This window comes from Mus caroli, unplaced genomic scaffold (genome assembly GCF_978045245.1).
Source record: "Mus caroli unplaced genomic scaffold, Mus_caroli_1 scaffold_10, whole genome shotgun sequence".
NCBI classification, from domain to species: Eukaryota; Metazoa; Chordata; class Mammalia; order Rodentia; family Muridae; genus Mus; species Mus caroli.
Genome location: NW_028227265.1, coordinates 53,957,580 through 53,978,082, shown reverse-complemented (window position 1 = coordinate 53,978,082; position 20,503 = coordinate 53,957,580). Strand labels below are relative to the sequence as shown.

Below are 20,503 nucleotides of genomic sequence, written 5' to 3'. Positions count from 1 at the left end.
TTGATTATGTATTTGTCAATTATGTTCAAGTGACAACCAAAATGCAGTCATGGCTTTTTGGTCTTTTCACTTTCTTATAACGAGGGAAGATTATGGGGATCTGCAGACAAACAGCATGGTCTCTCAAGGTGAAATTGGCTTCTAGACCCAGCCTCTAATGACCCATAACTTCCTGCTCTAAGGAAAGCTATAGGGACTCATTGGTAGTCAAGAATCTCCAGGAAAACTATCATTTCTCTCTTTAATCACAATTTTGTAAAGATGTGATAAACAAATAATTTTCAAAATTTCATTTGGAGAGAAAGACCAAGGCTGGTTTCTGTTTATTTTCTCATAGTAGCAAGAGATTTTCTTGAATAATCTATGCAGTCAAAAATAATGTTGGGATAGTTTTATTTAAACATTAAATTAAAAATAGATTCTTTCCTCATACAATACATTCTAACCATTTCCCCCTCTCTACTCCTCTAATCTCTCCTCCACCTTCCCTCTTCCCCATATCCACCAGTTCTCCATTTCCTTTTAGGAAAGTGCAGACCTTCATGACAGAACTAAGACAAACGCGACAAAACAAGATAAATTAAGACAAGGCAAATGCCTTCCTATTGAGGCTAGACAATACAACCCAATAGGGGGAAAGCAGTTCCAAGAGCAGGCAAAAGAGCCAGAGATACACCCATTCTCACTGTCAGGAGTACCACAAGAACCCAAAGCTATCAGCCATAACAGAGGACCTTGTGCAGACCCATATAGGCCTTGTGCTTATGACTTTAGTCTCTGTGAGCCTATGTGAGCTCTGCTTAGTTGATTCTGTGTGCCATGTTCTCCTGGTGTCCTCCATTCCCTCCGATTCCAGGAGTTGTTCCCTCACCTCTTATATGGGCTTCCCCATTATTGAGAGGAGGAACCTGATGGAAACCTCCAATTTAGACTCTCTACATAATGTCTGGGTGTGGGCCTCTGCACCCCTCCTATTTGATGTCAGAGGAAACCTCTCTGATGATGATTGGACAAGGCACTGATATATGAATACAGAAAAATATAATTTTTTTATCCAATCATAATTGGTACTACACTAGGACTCTCTGCTGTTCAGTCTCTGGTTTCTGGGCATTCAGATGGTATAGGGAATGGGCTTCCTCTCATGGTGTGGGCCTCAAGTTAAACCAGACATTTGTTGGCTACTTCTACTGGTTCCTTGCCCCCATTGCCCTGGGACATCTTGCAAACAGGACAGATTGTAGGTCTAGGGTTTTATGGTTGGGTTGGTGTCTAGGTTTCTCTTTTTGTAACCTACAGAATATTTTCCTGTACTAAAGAGACTAGAATTTTTTTTTAAAAGATTTATTTATTTATTATATGTAAGTACACTGTAGCTGTCTTCAGACACTCCAGAAGAGGGCGCCAGATCTTGTTACGGATGGTTGTGAGCCACCATGTGGTTGCTGGGATTTGAACTCTGGACCTTCGGAAGAGCAGTCGGGTGCTCTTACCCACTGAGCCATCTCACCAGCCCGAGACTAGAATTTTTAATAAAACATTTTAATGAAATTGGACAGACTTATGTAGTATTTCCTTTTTAATTTTAAAAATAAAAAAATTGTGTCATATTATTTCTATTTTAACAAAGTTGTTGTTGGAACATGTTCCCTATGTTTCTCATAAAAAATTTGAAGAACCTTCTTACATTTTAATTAATGAAAATAAAAATTTTATTTGAGAACATGACAATGTATGCTGGTTATCACAAACCTGGCTTAGAAATTATTATTCCTAACTTAGGATATATTGTGAGGCACTATACAGTATGCTTGGTTTTATGAGGATATGATATCATTTCCTAGAGATACTTTTTTTTTTTTTTTGTAATTGAGTTAAACACAATTTTATGAAGACAGGTTTGGATAGTAGAAACTTTAATAACTATTAATTTTTTATTTAGAAAATGAGTATAATCTGAGGCTTGTGAAGGAAGGAGCTACTCTCCTTTGCCTGAGCACATGCTATTCTTGTAATGTGTTAGTGGACAACAGCTAAATGACTAACTGGAATTGAATTTATATTCAAGGTTATAAGAATTAACACTGAATGAGTTAAAATAATTTTTGTTTTGGACTCAGTCAGAGTTTACAGAAAAGAGTTTGAAATCGCAATTATTTTATGGCTATATGTCTGCCTTGTAGATGAAGATTCACTCATAGGCACAGTTTGGGCCACATAATCTTGTTCAGCCACTGAGGCTTTAATACTGTTTTATTGGTCCATATTTACTAGCATATGAAGGACAAAGAATACATTAAACACAGAAATGTATTTGCTAAGAAATGTTACATCAGATGACACTGACTAAGGTATCAGTAATTGTAACCATTTGTGCTTTTTCTAAGCCCACCCAGCTCATGAATAATGTCATGGAGGACTATTTTTATTTATGAATGCTTTTGGCCTTAGCTTAGTCTTGCTCCTCAAATAGCTCTAATTTATTTTAATCTGTTTATTCTAGTCTATGTTTAACACATGACTGGTTAGTTACCTCTCTTCCATTTCATACCTCCAACTTCCTCTGAGCCTTGGTAGTGAATCCTCCCTTGCCTGACTCTTTCCCATTGTTCCTCTCTCTGCCTGATGTCCTTCCTACTTAGCTATTGGCTGTTCGGATCTTTATTAACAGGTAATGCTTTTACTTAGTGTTTAAGAGATTTTCCCTATAATAACCTCCTTCTAGAAGATTGATCCATTCTTTAGTGTTTCCTTTAGTGTTTTATTATTTATAAATTCAATTATTAATTAAGTTGTAATTTTTAGCATAGTACACAAGGTAATAGAGTTTAGTATGTTCTTTTCAAGTATACATTTAATTACTCTGCTTTCATTCACTCTCATCTCTACTGTCTTTCTGTGTGCCTCTTTCCTCTCTAGCTAGTACCTCTTTTTCAGTGAATCCTAGTGTCTTGTACCTTGAGCTGGCCTCAAACTTGCTGTGTAGCCTAGGCTACCCTTGAGCTTCTAGTCCTTAGTAAATTCTGAGATAACAGGCATTAGGACCAAATCCAGCCATGATCATTATTAAAAATTTAGCAATACAAGTACAATAATAAAATACTTAGTTAAAATCCTTAGTATATATTTAATTATTTTCATTGATGAAGTAGATCAGCATGTATTCTTAATTTCTACTGACAGTCTTGCCTTTGCCTTACACTTTCCCATATGCCCTGTGCTAAGGTGCACACAAGCCATCAATTGTGTTTTCTGAAAGGAACATTGGAAGTATGACAGCTTTATGAAGACTGTATTTTCTTATGAAATCTGTTGATTTCACAACTTACAATATATACAAAAAATTCTTTAGGAATTTGTTCTCTTAAACACCAACATGTTAGTTGGAAAAATTTCTGCATCACTTAGAAGTTATTCTTTCTACTATATACAAGTAAAGGCAATTAATAAATTATATGTAGGGATTCAAAGGGTTTTGCTCAAATATTGGTAGAATATAAATAGAAATTTTAAATTAAAGATCTTCAGGATGATCTTGGATTAGGAAGCTTAAATCATCTTGATGTCCTTGTCAATCCTTTTGCCTCAACTAGCAGATGCATAGTTGTGGCAGGAACTTTAACTCTGGGAAGCCTGTACCCATAAGTCCTTTCATTCTGTGATAAATTCTTAAGAAAATACAGTCTTCATAAAGCTGTCATACTTCCAATGTTCCTTTCAGAAAACACAATTGATGGCTTGTGTGAACCTTATCACAGGGCATATGGAAAAATGTAAGGCAAAAGCAAGACTGGCCTCTTGGATATTTGCATGAATAGGACTGGTTTGTTCAGCAGGAATCCCCAATAACCAAGGTTCTCCACATAATGTCCATAGGAATGTATCCATTTTTCATGTGGAACTACTAAAATTTTATCATTGACCCCAAGGACAGTGACAAATTTTGTGACTTTATAATGTCACCACAGGAAGGGCTTGTAGCTGTTCTTTTTCAAAATAAAAAACTGTAGCTTGGGCATAAATAACAGTAAATATCAAGGATTCCAAATTGTGCAAAAATCAATCACAAAAAGGAAGAGAAGAATTTTCAAGCACTAATAAAATGAATGGTTTTTGTGTATCAGGAACTTTTTTAATCTAGGGAAATTATATTAAAGGCACAAAATAGGTCCTCCCCTGTTAAATTAAGAAGAGATTGTACTTAAAAATCAGGTAGTCAGGGAATTTCCATTGAATTTTTTTTTCTCTTTTCTAACTTGAGTAACATTTGTGATTGACTTTTCAGTATTGGGGATCAATCTCAGGGCCATGTTCATGTCAGACAAACACTCTTGCTAAGTTAAATTATTTACTGCTTTATTTAATGTTTTACACTCATGAATCTGTAAGCCTTTGCCTATTTATTATTATCTTCATCAAAATTCATCTGTTTCTATTTCATATATGTTGTAGCTTTCTTTCCAATCCTTTATTTATAAGAAACAGTTCAAGTCTTTCTAGGAAGCCCTCTACAAAGTATTTCATCTCAGCTTTCTCTTTACTTTAAAAACTAGTTATTATCTATCCATTACTGTTCAATATCTGTATGTTTAGGCCCTAAAGTAAAAGTTTTCTTTACATTTTCAGTTGTTAACAATAATCATTTCCAACATTTTTAAATGTTTGCATTTCTTAAAAAAGGTTTTGAAAACATAAGTCATGAGTTCAGCTGCTATGTCACTTCTGTCTCTCACTCCTCAACTCCTATTGTGACCTACCTCTCCTTTCAAATTCATGATTTCTTCTTTAACTGTTACTCTGCATGTGTGTGTGCCTGTATGCCTTTGTTTGTAGTATACTGTGCTGACAATCACTTGGATTGGACAACTTATGTGGGAGCTTGTTTTGGAAGACACTGATTTCTCCTATCTCAACAGTAATTGATCATCTCTGGCTCTTCATCTAAGGGTGGGGCCTTGAGGAATTTTCCCTGTTCACACTGGCAGGTCAAGTAGTTGCTCCTATATTAGTTTTGTCAGGCAACCATATTGTTGAGATTTCATGAATGCATTTCCCTCGTCATGTCTAGGAGATACTATCTAGCAGCAGATATTTCCTGGGTCCCTGGAAATTAAAATCTTTCTTAGAATTCATTGACTCATGGTAGTTCTTCATCTAGGATTGAGATTTTGTGAAATTTCCTGTCTCCATTGGCATGACAACTGATGTTTGTCATGATTGTCCAGGCCTTTTTTATCCAACCACACTGTTAAGATTGTATGAGTATAGTTTCCCTACCATGCATTGCAAGACACTGTCTAGCAGCCAATGAGCTCTGGCTCTTAAAATCAAGACATTATCTACATTCTTCTTACTCTACAGAATTATCTATGAATTATATTGAAACTCAAATTCCAAAATAGTGTTATACTAGAATTCATATGACATACAATACAGTACATATTATAAGATAACAAACTGTAGGAAAGAAATACAAAAGACAGATTTGAGATTTCTTGCTTTTCTACTGACAACCATTGATGACTGTGTTAGATATCAAAATCAGACTTCCACCTCCTCAAATACCAAGGAAAGAGAAATAATAACCATGTGTAAAACAAAACAAAAAACAGACTTCCTCAAGAATCCACTTAATGCAGAAATAAAAATAGACGAGAAGAAATTTAAGCAAGACCAATGCCAGTTTGAAGAAAATAAAACCAAAGTCAGTTTGAGTCAGAGATTTCCTGAATTAAGAAAATTGGGTTTGAAATTCCATGGCCTGTGACCAGGAGAAGCGTGAGCTATAGTGGGTGGGCTGCCCTGTGGATCTCCTTTAGATATGTGGCCAGGAGTCATAATAGTACTGTTTTGTAGTTTCTATATGCTAAAAATTTCCAAGAGAAGTAGGATCTGAGAGACATTGAATAATCAGTCACCATGTTAAACACAAATCATATCTATGAAGAAAAACATTTGGATATGAAGTTTCCCAGGTTCCATACTGGTAGTACATACTACATACATGCTCATAGTAGAGAGCTCACATTTTCATGTTAGTACTGATAGACCATCATGGTTTCTCTGTGGTTTATCCTGCTTGCCACACTGCTGCCTCTCTCAGATCTAGGATCAGAAGTCATTTCCAGCTCATGTTGGGTTGGCATATAAGTGATAAATGGCTGACTTATTTAGAGTAGTAGTTATTCTAATATAAATGTGGGAGCCTGAAAATTATTTAGACTGTCCCTCCCTTTTTGAATAGCTGTGAATCAGTTTGAAAGATTCCCTTCCTTTACATGTTTAATGTTATGCATGATAAATTGATTCTAGTATCTTCATCCATTTTTTTCTTTTTGAGAACTTTATCAACATTGTTGAGTGAGGTTATATGTTAAATTCTATATACAAGTCATAGAACATTTCTTGTTTCAATATCTTTGTTATTGAAGACTAAACTAATAGTAAAGACATATAATTCCAACTTGTCTAGAATCTGGGGCCCGAGGTTCATGAATTCAATACCTGTAAGAGATACAGTGAGTTTCAGGCAAGTTTGAGGAACTTAATAAGACCATGTCTCAAAAGAAAAAAAATAATAAAACAAGAAAACAATCTCCCCAAACTAAAACAAAACAAAACAAAACAAAACAAAAACCTGGGAATAAAACTCAATGGTAAATTTCTATGAGGCCCTGGCTTCAATTTTTACTACTGAAGTGTGTGTGTGTGTGTGAGAGAGAGAGAGAGACAGAGACAGAGACAGAGACAGAGAGACAGAGACACACAGAGAGACAGAGAGAGATTCTCTGTGTGTGATTCTGTATATATGTGCATGTATATATTAATCATCAAAAGAATTTAAGAAGGTAGGTGCATTTATTTTTCCAGTTATCTCTAAGAAGTTTTTACATTTTATTTTCAGGTCAAAGACTATTGCAAAGTCTGATAAAATAGACAGCAAAGTTAAAAGAATTGGACCACACATAGAAATTTTCCAACTGTTCCAGGGAAGAAACAAGACCATATTTACTAAAAGAATTATTAAACTGGTCACCACTGTGCAAGCATTTATCAGGGGATGGCTTGAGCGCAAAAGACTTCAACGAATAAAGAGCAAGGTAAGAGTTACCTTACAGATAAGAATGTCTTTAAATTTTTCTATGTAGATTTATGGTTGTTTGGTTTGGGTTTGTTGTTGTTGTTTTATGACAGAGTTTTTCCATGTAGTCCTTGACTGTCCTGGAACTTGCTCACTAGACCAGGCTCTCCTTGAACACAGAGATCTACCTGCCTTCTGAATGCGGGGATTATGTTGCGGGAAATATTAAAAAATGAACCCACTGATTCTTTGTGCTCCTGTTTCTCTCAACCTACCAACTCTCCAACCCCACCAGGCCACAGGGCTCCTGCAAAGTGAACTCAGTTCGGCTGTCTCTCTGCCTGCCAACTCTCCAGCAGAGAGGACACCCCACACACCCCACGGTCCGCCATCTTAACACCTAATTACTCTGTAGAATCAAAACTCTTAAAGCTTGATTATGGTTAACCACTAAGATTTAGGTATAAATAAAATCACAGTTTACAAGATGCCAATATAATAATTTCAGAGCCAATTGATAATGATAAAAGCTTTATCCCAATTACTCTAACCTTATGAAATCATCATGTTGGGCCTATTCTTCCTCTCCCTCTCCCTCTCCCTCTCCGTCTCCCTCTCCCTCTCCCTCTCCCTCTCCCTCTCCCTCTCCCTCTCCCTCTCCCTCTCCCTCTCCCTCTCCCTCTCCCTCTCCCTCTCCCTCTCCCTCTCCCTCTCCCTCTCCCTCTCCCTCTCCCTCTCCCTCTCCCTCTCCCTCTCCCTCTCCCTCTCCCTCTCCCTCTCCCTCTCCCTCTCCCTCTTTCACACTCTCTCTCCCTCTCTCTCTTTCACACTCTCTCTCCCTCTCTCTCTTTCTCTCTCTCCTAGCTCCACCTCCTTTTCCCCTTGCACAATCACAGTCCTCTTGCTGCCCTAATGTGATTGGACAGGGAAAATTCTGCAACATGATTAAAAGGGATGCACCGCCACCTTCTGGCTTCTTATATAGATTTAATTATAGAATTTGAATAGTTTTTCTGGAAATAAATATGTAATTTGTCTAAAAGTGTTCTATCTCTACAAACATCTATAATTTTTGATTGAGAAAATCAAATGAGTAATTTGTTCTGGAAACAGTTTTGCCCTTTGAGAATTTAGGCACTGAGCAAAATACTATGGTTATCCAAAGTTCAACCAGTCTGGGACTAGAGCACAGTGTCTTTTTTTGCTTTTTCTATTTGCTCTCTAGCTAGAATAATTAGGAGTTTTCTGCTTCCCAAGCTTCTGTGTAGTTTTGCAGTGCATTAAACATTTCCTTTGAAAATAATTGCACACTACCTTTCCCTTCCACAACTACCTTGGCAAGTTTTAGAAACAGCAACACTTAGTTGTTTCATAATAAGCCACAAGTATCCCTTTTGGCTGATCAAATACAAGAAAAGCCCAAATGGATGGGTCATGGTAAAACTATGAGGGCATAAGAAATTCCCTCACCTCGAAGACTAAAGCTTGGCAAACTGTGGAGAAACACACACATTATTCAAAGTGGCCCATTGGAAAGACCTTTTTGTTAGGTCCCCAGAGTACCTATTTGTAAGAACACAGCTATCTGCTTGTTTGTAAGTGGAAGTGTAAATTGCTTATATCATTCTGATATTAAATCTAATGTCTTGTAAAAAGTTAACTCTTTATCCATCACTAATTGTTAGGTAGTCACCGTTTGTTTTATATGTGAAGAAATCCAAGCTCCAGTAAGTCAAATCATCTTCTCAAAGTAGAGGCAAGCAGTTGATAGCCTGACAGTGTGACGCCCAAAGACTATGCTTATTCTACATAGCCTAGTGCCTACTTGAGCTACTTGTGGCAGGACAATTTCCTACACTATACCACATCCAATCCAATCATTTCATTATAGACATTTCTCTGTAGCTCAGGCCCAGGTATTGCATTTCTTACTTGGAGTTTCCATAGTTTGGTCACACTTCATGTGTGACCATAATGAACTCATTTTTTTACTTTCTCAGGTATCTTTTCTCCTGCACTGCACATGCTCTATATCTCTCGTGTAATCACAGCCTAGAATTATCTGCATTTTTGACATTTTTTTTTGCCACACACAATTGCTGTAAGTTTCACATATTTTCCTATAATCTCTTTTTCTCTGCATTTTCTCTCAGATTTTAATTTTCATCTGCTCTCACATGAAGAATTACAGAAGATTTCTGGTGAATTTCCTTGATTATTGGCTTATTGTCATTTAGTCCTCTGTAGTATATGCTATATTTTATGCTTGACACATTTCTCTACTTTTCATAGTCTTATACTAATAGGACATGAAGTGTGAACTTCCTGACATGGACATGGTCTCCTGTCTCTGCATTCTGCAAATATCATCATGGAGTGCTTCTTTGCATACTCTTTAGGAATTCATAAACTCAAATTTTAATTGTACACTGTTATTTTATGACTTTGACTTTTTTCCAATTTTATTAGGTATTTAGCTCATTTACATTTCCAATGCTATACCAAAAGTCCCCCATACACCCCCCCCCCCACTCCTCTACCCACCCACTCCCACTTTTTGGCCCTGGTGTTCCCATATACTGGGGCATATAAAGTTTGCAAGTCCAATGGGCCTCTCTTTCAAGTGATGGCCTATTAGGCCATCTTTTGATACATATGTAGCTAGAGACAAGAGCTCCGGGGTACTGGTTAGTTCATATTGTTGTTCCACCTATAGGGTTGAAGTTCCCTTTAGTTCCTTGGATGCTTTCTCCTGCTCCTCCATTGGGGGCCCTGTGATCCATTCCATAGCTGACTGTGAGCATCCACTTCTGTGTTTGCTAGGCCCTGGCATAGTCTCACAAGAGACAGCTATCTCTGGGTCCTTTCAGCAAAATCTTGCTAGTTTATGCAATGGTGTCAGTGTTTGGAAGCTGATCATGGGATGGATCTCTGGATATGACAATCACTAGATGGTCTATCCTTTCCTCACACTTCCAAATTTTGTCTCTGTAACTCCTTCCATGGGTGTTTTGTTCCCTATTCTAAGAAGGGGCAAAGTGTCCACACTTTGGTCTTCCTTCTCATGAGATTAATGTGTTTAGCAAATTGTATCTTATATCTTGGGTATCCTAAGTTTCTGGGTTAATATCCACTTCTCAGTGAGTACATATTGTGAGAGTTCCTTTGTGATTGGGTTACCTCACACAGGATGATGCCCGCCAGGTCCATCCATTTGCCTAGGAATTTCATAAATTCATTCTTTTTAATAGCTGAGTAGTACTCCATAGTTTAAATGTACCACATTTTCTGTATCCAATCCTCTGTTGAGGGACATCTGGGTTCTTTCCAGCTTCTGGCTATTATAAATACAGCTGCTATGAACATAGTGGAGCATGTGTCCATATTACAAGTTAGAATATCTTCTGGGTATATACTCAGGACGGGTATTGCTGGATCCTCTGGTAGTACTATGCCCAATTTTCTGAGGAACTGCCAGACTGATTTCCAGAGTGGTTGTACAAGCTTGCAATCCCACCAACAATAGAGGAGCGTTCCTCTTTCTCTGCATCCTGGCCAGCATCTGCTGTCACCTGAATTTTTGATCTTAGCCATTCTGACTGGTGTGAGGTGGAATCTCAGGGTTGTTTTGATTTGCATTTCCCTGATGATTAAGGATGTTGAACATTTTTTCAGGTGCTTCTCTGCTATTCGGTATTCCTCGGGTGAGAATTCTTTGTTCAGTTCTGAGCCCCATTTTTAATGGGGTTATTTGATTTTATGGAGTCCACCTTCTTGAGTTCTTTATATATATTGGATATTAGTCCCCTTTCCGATTTGGGATAGGTAAAGATCCTTTCCCAATCTGTTGGTGGTCTTTTTGTCTTATTGATGGTATCTTTTGCCTTGCAGAAGCTTTGCAATTTTATGAGGTCCCATTTATCGATTCTCGATCTTACAGCACAAGCCATTGCTGTTCTATTCAGGAAATTTTCCCCTGTACCCATATCTTTGAGGCTTTTCCCTACTTTCTCCTCTATAAGTTTCAATGTCTCTGGTTTTATGTGGAGTTCCTTAATCCACTTAGATTTGACCTTAGTACAAGGAGATAGTAATGGATCAATTCGCAATCTTCTACATGATAACAGCCAGTTGTGCCAGCTCCATTTGTTGAAAATGCTGTCTTTTTTCCACTGGATGGTTTTAGCACCCTTGTCAAAGATCAATTGACCATAGGTGTGTGGGTTCATCTCTGGGTCTTCAATTCTGTTTCATTGGTCTACTTGTCTGTCACTATACCAGTACCATGCAGTTTTTATCACTATTGCTCTGTAGTACAGCTTTAGGTAGGGTATAGTGATTCGACTAGACGTTCTTTTTCCTTGAGAAGAGTTTTTGTTATCCTAGGGTTTTTGTTATTCCACATGAATCTGCCGATTGCCCTTTCTAAATCGTTGAAAAATTGAGTTGGAATTTTGATGGGGATTATATTGAATCTGTAGATTGCTTTTGGCAAGATATCCATTTTTACTATATTGATCCTGCCAATCCATGAGCATGGGAGATCTTTCCATCTTCTGAGATCTTCTTTAATTTCTTTCTTCAGAGACATGAAGTTCTTGTCATACAGATCTTTCACTTACTTAGTTAGAGTCACGCCTAGGTATTTTATATTATTTGTGGCTATTGAGAAGGGTGTTGTTTCCCTAATTTCTTTCTCAGCCTGTTTGTCCTTTGTGTAGAGAAATTCCATTGACTTGTTTGAGTTAATTTTATATCCAGCTACTTCAATGAAGCTGTTTATCAGGCTTAGGAGTTCTCTGGTGGAATTTTTAGGGTCACTTAAATATACTATCATATCATCTGCAAAAAGTGATATTTTGACTTCTTCCTTTCCAATTTGTATCCCTTGATCTCCTTTTGTTGTCTAATTGCTCTGGCTAGTTCTTCAAGTAGAATGATGAATAGGTAGGGAGAGAGTGGACAGCCTTGTCTAGTCCCTGATTTTAGTGGGATTGCTTCAAGCTTCTCTCCATTTACTTTGATGCTGGCTACTGGTTTGCTGTAGATTGCTTTTATCATGTTTAGGTATGGGCCTTGAATTCCTGATCTTTCCAAGACTTTTATCATGAATGGGTGTTGAATTTTGTCAAATGCTTTCTCAGCACCTACTGAGATGATCATGTAGTTTTTGTCTTTGAGTTTGTTTATATACTGGATTACGTTGATGGATTTCCGTATATTGAACCATCCCTGCATCCCTGGGATGAAACCTACTTGGTCAGGATGGATGATTGTTTTGATGTGTTCTTGGATTCAGTTAGCAAGAACTTTATTGAGGATTTTTGCATCAATATTCATAAGGGATATTGGTCTGAAATTTTCTATCTTTGTTGGGTCTTTTTGTGGTTTAGGTATCAGAGTAATTGTGGCTTCATAGCATGAGTTGGGTAGAGTACCTTCTGTTTCTATTTTGTGGAATAGTTTGTGAAGAACTGGGATCAGATCTTCTTTGAAGGTCTGATAGAACTCTGCACTAAACCCATCTGGTCCTGGGCTTTTTTTGGTTGGGAAACTATTAATGACTGCTTCTATTTCTTTGGGGGATATAGGGCTGTTTAGATCATTAACCTGATCTTGATTCAACTTTGGTACTTGGTATCTGTCTAGAAACTTTTCCATTTCATCCAGGTTCTCCAGTTTTGTTGAGTATAGCCTTTTGTAGAAGGATCTGATGAGGTTTTGGATTTCTTCAGGATCTGTTGTTAAGTCTCTCTTTTCATTTCTGATTTTGTTAATTAGAATGCTTTCCCTGTGCCCTCTAGTGAGTCTGGCTAAGGGTTTGTCTATCTTGTTGATTTTCTCAAAGAACCAGCTTCTCAATTGGTTGATTCTTTGAATAGTTCTTCTTGTTTCCACTTGGTTGATTTCGCCCCTGAGTTTGATTATTTCCTGCCGTCTACTCCTCTTGGGTGAATTTGCTTCCTTTCGTTCTAGAGCTTTTAGGTGTGTTGTCAAGCTGCTAATGTGTGCTCTCTCTAGTTTCTTTTTGGAGGCACTCAGAGCTATGAGTTTTCCTCTTAGAAATGCTTTCATTGTGTCCCATAGGTTTGGGTAAGTTGTGGCTTCATTTTCATTAAACTGTAAAAAGTCTTTAATTTCTTTCTTTATTCCATCCTTGACCAATTTATCATTGAGAAGAGTGTTATTCAGTTTCCACATGAATGTTGGCTTTCTATTATTTATGTTGTTATTGAAGATCAGCCTTAGTCCATGATGATCTGATAGGATGCATGGGACAATTACAATATTTTTGTATCTGTTGAGGCCTGTTTTATGACCTATTTTGGGGTCAGTTTTGGAGAAGGTACCATGAGGTGCTGAGAAGAAGGTATATCCTTTTGTTTTAGGATAAAATGTTCTGTAGATATCTGTCAGATCCATTTGTTTCATAACTTCTGTTAGTTTCACTGTGTCCCTGTTAGTTTCTGTTTCCATGATCTGTCCATTGGTGAAAGTGGTGTGTTGAAGTCTCCCACTATTATTGTGTGAGGTGCAATGTGTGCTTTGAGATTTACTAAAGTTTCTTTAATGAATGTGGCTGCCCTTGTATTTGGAGCAAAGATATTCAGAATTGATAGTTCCTCTTGGAGGATTTTACCTCTTTTTTGATGACTTTGGGTTGGAAGTCAATCTTATCAGATATTAGAATGGCTACTCCAGCTTGTTTCTTCATACCATTTGCTTGGAAAATTGTTTTCCAGCCTTTCATTCTGAGGTAGTGTCTGTCTTTTTCCCTGAGATGGGTGTCCTGTAAGCAGCAGAATGTTGGGTTCTTGTTTGTGTAGCCAGTTTGTTAGTCTATGTCTTTTTATTGGGGAGTTGAATCCATTGATATTAAGAGATATTATGAAAAAGTAATTGTTGGTTCCTGTTATTTTTGTTGTTAAATTTGGCATTCTGTTCTTGTGGCTGTCTTCTTTTAGGTTTGTTGAGGGATTACCTTCTTGTTTTTTCTAGGGTGAGTTTCCCGTCCTTGTATTGTTTTTTTTCTGTTATTATCCTTTGAAGGGCTGGATTCGTGGAAAGGTAATGTGTGAATTTGGTTTTGTCGTCGAATACTTTGGTTTCTCCATCTATGGTAATTGACAGTTTGGCTGGGTATAGTAGCCTTGGCTGGAATTTGTGTTCTCTTAGTGTCTGTATAACTTCTGTCCAGGCTCTTCTAGCTTTCATAGTCTCTGGTGAAAAATCTGGTGTAGTTCTGATAGGCTTGCCTTTATATGTTACTTGACCTTTCTCCCTTACTGCTTTTAGTATTCTATCTTTATTTAGTGCATTTGTTGTCCTGATTATTCTGTGTCGGGAGGAATTTCTTTTCTGGTCCAGTCTATTTGGAGTTCTGTAGGCTTCTTGTATGTTCATGGGCATCTCTTTCTTTAGATTTGGGAAGTTTTCTTCTATAATTTTGTTGAAGATGTTTGCTGGTCCTTTGAGTTGAAAATCTTCATTCTCATCTACTCCTATTATCCATAGGTTTGGTCTTTTCATTGTGTCCTGGATTTCCTGGATGTTTTGAGTTAGGATCTTTTTGAATTTTCCATTTTCTTTGATTGTTGTGCCGATTTCTCTATGGAATCTTCTGCACCTGAGATTCTCTCTTCCATCTCTTGTATTCTGTTGCTGATGCTCGTATCTATGGTTCCAGATTTCTTTCCTAGGGTTTCTATCTCCAGCGTTGCCTTACTTGGAGTTTTCTTTATTGTGTCTACTTCCCTTTTTAGGTCTAGTATGGTTTTGTTCATTTCCATCACCTGTTTGGATGTGTTTTCCTGTTTTTCTCTAAGGACTTCTACCTGTTTGGTTGTTTTTCCTACTTTTCTTTAAGGACTTGTAACTCTTTAGCAATGTTCTCCTGTATTTCTTTAAGTGAGTTATTAAAGTCCTTTTTGATGTCCTCTACCATCATCATGAGATATGCTTTTAAATCCAGGTCTACCTTTTTGGGTGTGTTGGGGTGCCCTGGATTGGGCAAAGTGGGAATGCTGGGTTCTGATGATGGTGAGTGGTCTTGGTTCCTGTTAGTAAGATTCTTATGTTTACCTTTCGCCATCTGGTAATCTCTGGAGTTAGTTGTTATAGTTGACTCTGTTTAGAGATTGTTCTTCTGGTGATTCTGTTACCTTCTATCAGCAGACCTGGGAGACAGGCTCTCTCCTCTGAGTTTCAGTGGTCAGAGCACTCTCTGCTGGCAAGCTCTCCTCTTACAGGGAAGGTGCACAGATATCTTGCATTTGGACCTCCTCCTAGCCAAAGAACAAGGCCCAAAACAGGACCTTTCCCAGAAGCTTTGTTGCTTTGGCAGGTCACAGAAGCTGTCAGCTTCTGTGGTGCACACTCTCACCTGTGTAGACTAAGTTCCTAAGTTTGGTGGAGTCCGGGAACCAAGATGTAGCCCGTTGCTCCTGAGGCAGAGGGCTTCCGAGCCAGGCGGACACCTGTCCTCTGGCTTGGAGGATGGTCAGATATCTGCGGCCCGAAAAGGGTGCTGCCTCAGTGGCTCTGTGGCTCCCACCAGTTGCAGAAGCTGTCAGCTTCTGTGGTGCACCCTTCCACCTGTGCAGACTAAGTTCCTAAGTTGGAACCGACTTTGACTTTTAAATATTTCCAAGGAAAAGTTTATCTCTTGCTTCTCCTCTTCCTCCCCCTCCTCCTTCCTCCTCCTCTTTTTAATTTCTTCCTCCTCCTCTCCCTTCTCTTCCTCCTCCTTCTCTTCTTCCTTATCTCTTCCTCCTCTTCTTCCCCCTCTTCACCCCCTCCCCCTCTCATCTCCTCCTTCCCTCCCTCCTTCTCTTCTTCTTCCCCAATTCCTCTTCCTCCTGCTCCTCCTCCCCCTCTTCTCATAAACTCTAAGTCATTGAAGCAACCAACCCTGCCAATCCCTGTTCTACAATGCAGAGCTGACTCCTACATTCTTCTATCTAGTTCTCTGCATCATGATCATCTATACCATGTACATGAGTGCCACTGGGTAATATTGTCAAATTGACAGGATGTAAATTCACCACAGAAGGAAATTTCTGCTCATGAGGTGGGAAAAGCCACCTTTAATGTAGGCTTTACCATTTTATGGACTGAGTCCTAGGGACAAAGCCAACTGAGCACTAGCATTCATCTATCCCTGCTCCCCTTCCCTGTAGACAGATGGTGATCAACCTCCTCCTGGAACTACTGCTATACCCCTACTTCCATTGTGGACTTCTTCTCCTGGGACTGAATAATAATAATAATAATAATAATAATAACAAAAACAACAATAAGCCCTCATTCCATAGTTTGCTTTTTTCAGTTATTTGATCACAGCCAAGAGACAACTAATTAATACAGGAAACACAACTTTGATGATTTAATTGAGAGTTTGTAGATTAATTTTTGCATTCTTATCAGCACATACTGCCTTGACATATCATATACAGTCTCTAGCATTTCAACCATATGTCTTATTATCTGCTATTTTTCTTGTTCACTATCTCTTTATGTATTTAAATTCTCTGTTTGAGTTAGATTATAACCCCTGTCTTGTTTGCTACTGTTTTAAAGTATAGAAAACAGTGTTTAACCTATGGTCTTTCTCTTTACTCAAGTACTAACTATGAAATAAATAAATCGATTCAATAAAACATTATTTTAGAAGTTTGCTATGGTTTTCTACTGAGGCAGAGCTTTAATGTTCTTAGTGGTCAGTTTTTATATCTTATATAATTTAATTGTATTATTTCCTGCTGTCAGAAAGAATAGTAGTCATTCATAAACTCTGGAACAAAAATGAATCCAGAAAGTTTAGCAACATTGTAACTAAGATGAGGCTTAGAAGGAGAGACTGGTATGAAGACCAATGACTTTCTCCAAGTCAGTAGAAGATGAGAAGAAAGCAGTGGGAAGTACCTTAGGGGATCAGAGCCAATAGAAGAAATATTGTAGACTTTTATTTGGTTATGAATTCTGTTATGATCATTGACTTGTTGTGCTTGTTCTATCACTGGCATGACATTTTGTGAATTAAATAGCTGCCTCATTAATGTGGCTGAAGTTGTTTGTGTACTGACAAAATGCTACAGGAACAGGCGTCTAACACAATAAATGAAGCTTTCAATACCATGCCTATATGAAAGGTTGCTACTGGTGAATCTTGAGGGAAATACTGCTCTAGAAGCTGCACAGAAAATTACTGAATAATTGCCAGTACTGTGGCTATCCCTCTACTGGGAGACTTCCAAATCTTTGCTATGGGCACTGTTTACTACAGTGATTGGTTTTCACTATTGTTGGACATATTTGGAAATAATGAAACAGTATTCAATTATCCTATCAGTCATAAATTAGAAGATCATGGAGATTTCGACCAGCATAATTTCTACCATTCAAAAAGTTCTTTTCTTAAAAAAAAAATCTGTTTGTCAGTTTCCAATTTCAATATAATAATCCTAAAAATTGCAACAACACAAAACAGAATAATATTTCTTAATGTAATATCTCTAAAAATCTTACTTAATATCAATATTTTATTTATAACTTAAATAATTTTAGTCCTTAGGTGATATTGGTCAAAATTTTAAGGTTAGATTAAAAAGTGTTTAAAATCTTTTGAAAAATCTAAGTTTTAAAGTTGCTATAGCAATGGACAACATATGGGTCAAAGTTCTTTAATATTTTGAAGCTTATAAAATCCTTTGAAAGTTGATCCAACATTAATAACCTCACATCATTGTGTGTCAAAATCTATAGAAACAACAAATTCTGTTTAGCCTATTCAGGGACCCCATACTGACTTCATATAGAATAGATTTGTTATATCAATGTTTGGTTCCTAGTTCCCTGTAGAACATTGACTTAACAATATAGCCTATTTTATTTAATATTTTTAACTAAAAGAGAATCACATCAATCCAACAATGTACATTTTTTAAATATAATAATAGTCACTAGATACTGGGCTCAATTTCATGTAGTTAAAAGTACAGATGACTTTTAAAAATCTTAGGTACTCTATGAATACTTAATTATGAATACTTAATTAACAAGGCCAGTCATTTAACCCAAATTGCAATGTTCAGTGTAGGGGTTGGTCAGTGCCAATATACAGAGATGTAGAGAGTTCTATTTTGTCAGATGGCTGTGGAGTCATAGAGGCACTAGGAAAGATAATACCAACGGCCTTGGGTGAGATGAAACACTTATGGGGCAGGTGGAGTCTTGTGAAGGCAGTGGAATTGGAAGAAGCTAAAGATAAGAGGCATATTAAGAGGGTTCTTAAAAGTCATGTTGAAAACCATATTATGAATCAAGGCTTATACCATGTATGTAATTTGTGACAGTAAGTAGATCAATGACATGAGTTTTTAGCTTAGAGCATGGGGTGTTCTGAACAATGTGTTAGGGGCAGAGAGTGACAAAAGAGAGGCTCTGGCTACTGCTTTAGTATTTATAGAATAGATCTATGTGCCTTTGATTTGAATCCATCTCAATCTTTCTTTTATAGGATTCTTCTGTACTGTACATAATTTACTGGAACAATGATATCTACTCCCATGACTCTAATTACCATCAAGAATAATGATTCAAAAATTTATGGGAGTGAGAAGTACACAGAAACAACACTCTTGGCTAAGACTACTTTAGAATGCTTAGGAAAAAAAATCCCCTGATCCCAATGTGCAATTATACACTTCTACTTAATTATTTTTAAAAATGTGCATTAGGCTCCAAATAAGTCATAAGAAAGTTCTGTGCCTTGTAGACAATTTAATGGACATCTAAAAGTCCTAATCTCAAAGAATTGTATTCTACTAGGACAATAACCTAATAACCAATTATGAGGTAGCTACCAAATCAAAGAAAGAGACAGTGTCTTCTACATCTTTGCATAGCCAAGAGTATCAGTAAATTTTCACTGACTGGAAAAATTGATATCAGAATCACAACTGGTGTTTCCTGTTTTTGTTACTTGCATATTTAATGTATTCTTGTGCATATAAACTTAAGGTGGCTATTTAGAATATTTTATTTCATTTTGTTATTTTAAATTTTATTTCATTGATTTAGTCATTTAAGTATCTTTCCCTCCTTACTTTATTTTGGCTTTGGAATAAAGACTCTCCGATATTGCCATATGTCAGTGTTTAGACAGGGTTTGATTGGCAGATCAGGTAATATTTCCTCAATGGGACTAACACATCAGTTTCTAAGAGTTGAATAAAAACAACAAAAAATCATTCATTGAGATAGATACTAGGGTTAAGAAAACATACAGATCTTAAAAGTTTTCTGAAAAAGTCCTGAGCTGCACAGAGAATGATAAACAAGCAAACAGGACCAGAGCTTGCACAGCTGGTAAAAGATAAATGGGTAGTAAATGGGAAGGGTCTCCTCTTGCTAATAGAGGAATCACTTCCCACTAAGTGTCCTTGTGCTAATGACATGACAGAAACAATTAAAAAAAAAAAGGACTGAAGCACCCAAGAAGATAGTGTAGATTTGCCCATAATGTAAATACAAATTGAATTTTTTTATCAATAATTTACGTTAAATTTTGTATAATAGTGTTAGAGAATTTAATCAGTATTTTCTCATATATTCTCTATTGGTTACTTCTATTAGTGTTACCAAGTACTTGACAAAAAAACAATGTAAAATAGAAGGGATTACTTTGGCTCACAGTTCACAGGAATTCAGTCTGTTACAGCAAGAAAGGTGTCCTAATTTGCTTTCCTTTACTGTGATAAATACCAGGACCAAAAGCAACTTGTGAAGGAGGTATGATTTTGTCTACATAGCATGACTCCACTTTATCACTGAAGGAAGTCAGGGAAGAGACTGAAGCAGAAGGCCTGGATTTATGCATGGCTTCTTCAACTTGCTTTTTCATACCACTCAGGATTACTTCACCATGGGTGGTTGCACCTCTAGTAGGCTGGGCTGTCCTGCATAAATAGTTAATTAAGAAAATGTCCCAGTACCCTACAGGCAGTGTAATGGTTGCATTTTCTCAATTGGGGTTTCCCCTTCTTAAATGAATCTAGCTTGTATCAAAATAACAAAGAAACTACCCAGCACAGAAGGTCTGTTGATGGGAATGGCTGTCAGTGCTCAGAGGACAGTGCACTGTGGGTGCATATTTCTCTGCACAACATTTTCAAGGATGACTTTTACCTAAGCTGTTTACTCTGGATGCCTAAATGGGTATAAATAACAGAAATATATAAAGAACATTATGGTATGTTTTTACTTTTCATAGGTTTTGTATCATGGGCCAAATTTGAAAACAGTTATAAAAATGTATCAGTGCTTAATCCACCGTGTTAGACACCGACTTGGTCTTTGGAGAACAAGACAGATTATATACTTTGGAGAGTTAGAAGAATGGATGGATAGAAAAAAATGTAA

General features: G+C 37.2%; 1 protein-coding gene across 1 annotated transcript in view; it reads left to right on the top strand.

Annotated features, from left to right (window-relative positions):
* Iqcm (IQ motif containing M) overlaps positions 1 to 20,503 on the top strand; it is a 513,003-nt gene that overhangs the window by 288,115 nt on the left and 204,385 nt on the right. The window contains exons 10-11 of the mRNA XM_021170291.2: positions 6,905 to 7,100; positions 20,355 to 20,499. Coding sequence (XP_021025950.1) covers positions 6,905 to 7,100; positions 20,355 to 20,499 — 341 coding nt within the window. The remainder of the gene's footprint in view (positions 1 to 6,904; positions 7,101 to 20,354; positions 20,500 to 20,503) is intronic.